Below are 5,281 nucleotides of genomic sequence, written 5' to 3' on the forward strand. Positions count from 1 at the left end.
TCCCGCCCCCCCCCCCCACCTCGCTGCAGGCGACAGCCCTGTTTTGGAGACATTTCTTTTGTGCTTTGTTTTTAAAATCTCCGTGGGTCCGCGAATCTCTCCCCTCTACAAAATTCTGCTGTTCCCGCTTTAAACCCGCTCTGTGACTTGCCCATCTGCGCGGTATTAAATTACTTGGGGCTTAAATAGCCCTACGAATCCTAGCTGACACCCCAGCCCGTGCTTTGCTCAGACAGGCGTGCAAATCCCCTGCCTGCATTAAGTGAAGTGGTTTTTCACCCCGGCAGCCGGTTTGCATCAGTACCTTTCGGGGAAGTGATTTATTCCCCCCCCCCTCAAGCTCCTACAGGAGGGTCAGCAGAGGAGGAGCATCCATCCCCCCTGCCCTTCCCGCTGTTGTTGGGCTGGAGTGATCCTGTCTTCAGGCACCTCTGCCGCTTGTTTTGGTTAAACTGGGGTTTGAGCAGCCCTGTTGGCTCTGAACCTCCCTCCCCATCATGTGCTTATCAAAATAGTTGGAGATAATTATTTCCCTCGCCCCAGCCACCAGTTCGTGGATGCCAGATGGTTACTGCTCTTCGTTCCCGAGGCTGAGTCACCCCGAGGGGCTGCGGACACCCACGGACTGGGTTTTCCTTTGGTTTTGGTTTTGGTTTTAATTTGGTTTACTTTTTTGTTTACCCTATGGGGTCAACCACAGCCAAATTTCGCTGCAATCAGCAGAATAAACCTCCGCATCTCCCTTCAGCGCTGGTGCTGCGGGCACTGGGGTTTGCATGGCCTTGGCTTGCCAAGACCCTCCTCATCCTCCCTTGTTGGCTTTAATGCCCTGAGACCCCCCCGAACCCACCCGGCCTCCAACACCCCTCCCCAGTACATCACTGGAAACCACGTCCTGGTTGCCCTTTGACTCAGGATCACCCCACCAGCGATGTCTGGTCACTACGGGAGGAGCAGCAGAGCCAACACCTACGGTCCTTGTCCTCGCCCTGGGCTTGCTGTCGCTGCCGCCTGTCCCTGGGGTGGCTCATCCGTCCCCTCCCGCGGGTTCCAGCTCTCACTTCCCTCCCCAAGCCATCTTGCAACGTGCTCCTCGTGCTCCCTCCTCACCCCCGCGTCCATCCTCGCCGTGTGGCGGTTCCCATCCGTGCCGGCCAGCCCGGCGCTTGAGATGAGCTTCGTGCTCTATTTTATCTGGTGTTTCTCCAGATTTTAGGTAAACCACAGATTATTATTATTTTTTTTTTTTAATCTCTCTGCCCCCCTCCACCCCCGCGGCTCATTTTCAGTTGCGTCTTTTTATCCCAGGAGGAAAGAAAAACCCCTTATAAGCTTCGTGCTCTATTTTATCTGGTGTTTCTCCAGATTTTAGGTAAACCACAGATTATTATTATTTTTTTTTTTTAATCTCTCTGCCCCCCTCCACCCCCGCGGCTCATTTTCAGTTGCGTCTTTTCATCCCAGGAGACAAGAAAAACACCTTAGAAAACTCAGCAGCTTCTTTCAGATCACCTTGAAGCCCCCCGCGACCCCCCTCGCTGCTTCCCACAAGCGCCCACACCGCTCCCCGCTTCCCACCCAGCTTCTCCCCTCTCCCCCCCTCGGGGGGCCGTGCAGGGAAGGGCTGAGGTGGAGAGCAGCCTCTGCCTTCCCATGCCCCGTCCCCGACCTCCTCTGCTTTTCTGCTCAGCGTTTCCTGCCGTATCGCCTCCCCCAGCTGCAACATCGCGCCCCGATTCCGTGCAGCGCAGCCCTGCAGAGGTGGCTGGGGATGGACAGATGGGGAGGGGATGCATCTTCTTCTTCCCCCTGCTCCCCAACTTTTCCCCTCCACATTACTCCTCCCCATCCCGCATAATTTCAGGCCGTGAAATAGGAGGTAAACATTTTTCAGCGAGCCATCCCCATCACACGCCCAAATTCGGTGCTATTCCAGGCCAGGCATGCTTTTATTGCTGTGCCTCACCCGCTCCCGCATCCAGCCAAAATCCTGTTCCATGCCTCCCGGGACTGTCTGGACTTGCCGGGCAGCCGGGAGCTGCCAGCACCCAAAAGAACAAGCCCGTGGGCACGGGGCAGGGTTGGGAGCATCCCCGTCACGTCCTGAGCACACCTCTGCCCTGGCCGCGGTCCCATTTGTGGTGGGACCCTGAGGAGTGGGAGGAATCGCCCGGCACCGTCGGGTCACCCCTTTCCCTCACTTTTAATGAGCAAAGGCGCAACCTGTCCAAGAGCACACGGTGCAAAAAAATAGAGGATTGCAGCAGAAATGCAGCAGCGATGGGGAAATGCGTGATTTCCTCTGAGCATCCGCCTGCAAGGAGCAAACTCGGCTCACACCTGGGAAGATGCTGCAGACATTGCAGCCAAGCAGCATCCCTGGTCCCTCTCTCAGGGTGTTTTTGGGCACAGAGCTCTCCCGGCAGCAGTGGGATAGTGCTGAGCGGGTGGGTGAATCCCTCAGCGGCGCCTCTGCCCCGGAGCATCCCTGTTGCCGCACAGCCACAGCATCTCTGCCGCGTGCCAAATCCCTGCTCCACGGGCAGCGGGTCGAGGGGGCTCCCTGGAGACGAACCCAATTTCATTTCGCTGCCGATCGAAAGGCTGAAATACCGCCTTTTAAGCCTGGTTTGCAAATAGATCGATTTTTCCTTCTCGCTAATGTAATTGAGCCCAGCGGGCTGAGGCTGTTCGACACCCCAGCGCTCCACCAGCAGCCTTCAAATTAGGTGCCGGCACAGTACTTACTCCGTGTGTCCCGGGGAGCATCCTTCCCTGCACCCCCGGGGCTGCTGCCCCACTACCTGCCCAGCCAGGGATGGGGGCCCAGACTCCGCCTTGGACTATCCTGCCCCATCCCTGTGTTTTACTTTGGTTTTTGGTGGTATTTATCGAGTGCACCCTCAGCAAGTTTGCCGATGATACCAAGCTGTGTGGCGAGGCAGATGCCGGAAGGGAGGGATGCCATCCAGAGGGACCTGGACAGGCTGGAGAGGTGGGCACGAGCCAACCTCATGAATTATGACAAGGCCAAGTGGAAGGTCCTGCACATGGGTCAGGGCAATCCCAAGCACAAATCCAGGCTGGGTGGAGAATGGATGGAGAGCAGCCCTGAGGAGAAGGACTTGGGGGTGTTGGTTGATGAGAAGCTCACCATGAGCCGGCAATGTGCGATCACAGCCCAGAAAGCCACCGGCATCCCGGGCTGCATCAGAAGCGTGGCCAGCAGGGCGAGGGAGGGGATTCTGCCCCTCTGCTGCGCTCTGGGGAGACCCCACCTGGAGTACTGCGTCCAGGTCTGGAGCCCCCAGCACAGGAAAGACATGGACCTGTTGGATCGGGGCCAGAGGAGGCCACGAGGATGCTCCGAGAGCTGGAGCCCCTCTGCTGTGAGGAGAGGCTGAGAGAGTTGGGGGTGTTCAGCCTGGAGAAGAGAAGGCTCCGGGGAGACCTTATTGCGGCCTTCCAGTGCCTAAAGGGGCTCCAGGAGAGCTGGGGAGGGACTTTTTACAACTGTGAGGGTGGTGAGCCCCTGGGGCAGGTTGCCCCGAGAAGCCGTGGCTGCCCCATCCCTGGAGGTGTTCAAGGCCAGGTTGGACGGGGCTTGGAGCAACCTGGGCTGGTGGGAGGTGTCCCTGCCCAGGGCAGGGGGGTTGGAACGAGATGGTCTGCAAGGCCCCTTCCAACCCAAACCATTCCATGATTCTACGATTCTGTTTTGGCAAGCTCGCGATAAGGCAGCGGGAGGGAGCGCTGGGGCTGGCGTGGCGGCACGGGGTGGTTGTATCAAACGGGAGCTGCTTACGGCTGCACAGTTGAGCCACAAAAACCAGGAGCGGCAGCTGAATATTAAATAAAAGATTTGACTTTTATTTAAAATAAAATGCATTTGTACATTGTCTTGAAACCACAGACTACAGGAACGCAACACCGGTTATTCCCCGGCATGAGGTGGGGCAGGAGATGGCTCCCCGTTAGCGTTAACGCTGCGCTGGCATAACGAACGGGGAGGTCCTTGCCCCAGGTATCAGTTATCGAGGGTGTCATGGCGCAGCTCTGAAATCCCATTTAACTTAGATAAAAATTTACTGGACTGAAATTGGTTGTTTTAGGGCATTTTTTGTTTCCTGGTTACTCCCCGTACCCCTTACAGTCATACTATAGTTAATGCTGATACACCAGATCTATGCGATATTCTAGCTGGCTTGTGAGACTAGTTAAAAAAACTGTACAATTTTATAAAATTTGTGTTTTTTACATTAGTTACACAAAACCTATACTTCATAGACCTTTACTTCATATTGTAATGAAAAAGTTTGCATATCATAGGCAGAACAGTGACTATGCTGGTGAATACTAAAAGTGTCATAATACAATATGGTGTAAAAATAAAATAAAATTAAAAAAAAAAAAAAGACAATATAAATGATTATCAAAAGGCAAGTTAACAAATAAAACCAAGCTATAACAGACTAACAGAAGATCATCTTTGAGGCCACACGCAACTATCTTCCAAGTCATGTCAGGCACCTGTAGCAGTCCCGGTGCATGTAGTGTGAAAGGAGAGATGGCGACGCTACTTATGGGAAGGACGACTTCAAAACGGGTCAAATGTACAGAATAAAAAACACCAAAAAAAGAAAGAAAACACTCATGCATTAAACATGATAAACAGACTTCATATAGGTTAAGCCCTGGATGGCTTTATAAGAAGATGGCTTAGAGTTCTTTTAGAAAATTGGCTATTTTAAGTCAGTCGAACATTATCCTGATCTGCCCATCAGATTCGGTATCTAAAGGCCAGCGGCAGCATCACCTGGCCCAGACACGCTCTTGTTATAGCAAATTAACAGAAGTGCTCATTAGTGCACACAGATTAACTGGTCTGGTAATGCAAAAATTTTCATGATAAAAAAAAAAAAAAAAGATACATTTCAAGCTTACTTTATTAAGCAGCATATTTCAAAGAACAGCTTTTTAAAGTTAAATATTAATATGGCCATGGGGTTTCCTCTCGGTGTACAGTACGTGGGACTCACACCCAACCGCTGGTCAGTTTGTAGAACATCTCTTCATCTAAACTCTCATTCTGATCTTTCGCTCGCGTCGACAGGAAGATGTAGCCGCCGATGAACTCGTGAACCACTTTGCAATCCACCTCCGTGCAAATGAAGGACACCCGAACGTCATCTGCAAACTCCACCGTCACCTAGAGGGCAACACCACAGGGGTTAGCTTCACCGGCGCCTTCCCGAAGGAGATACACTGACACACGCTCTTC

At 53.1% G+C, this 5,281-nt stretch overlaps 1 protein-coding gene across 1 annotated transcript in view; it reads right to left on the reverse strand.

Moving 5' to 3' along the window:
• Positions 1–4,651: 4,651 nt before the first annotated feature.
• Positions 4,652–5,281, reverse strand: part of FERMT2 (fermitin family member 2) — a 58,745-nt gene continuing 58,115 nt past the window's right edge. The window contains exon 15 of the mRNA XM_009893949.1: positions 4,652–5,209. Within this exon, the coding sequence (XP_009892251.1) occupies positions 5,036–5,209 (174 nt within the window). The 3' untranslated portion in view covers positions 4,652–5,035. The remainder of the gene's footprint in view (positions 5,210–5,281) is intronic.

This window comes from Charadrius vociferus, unplaced genomic scaffold (genome assembly GCF_000708025.1).
Source record: "Charadrius vociferus isolate BGI_N301 unplaced genomic scaffold, ASM70802v2 scaffold49, whole genome shotgun sequence".
In the NCBI taxonomy this organism is placed as follows: Eukaryota; Metazoa; Chordata; class Aves; order Charadriiformes; family Charadriidae; genus Charadrius; species Charadrius vociferus.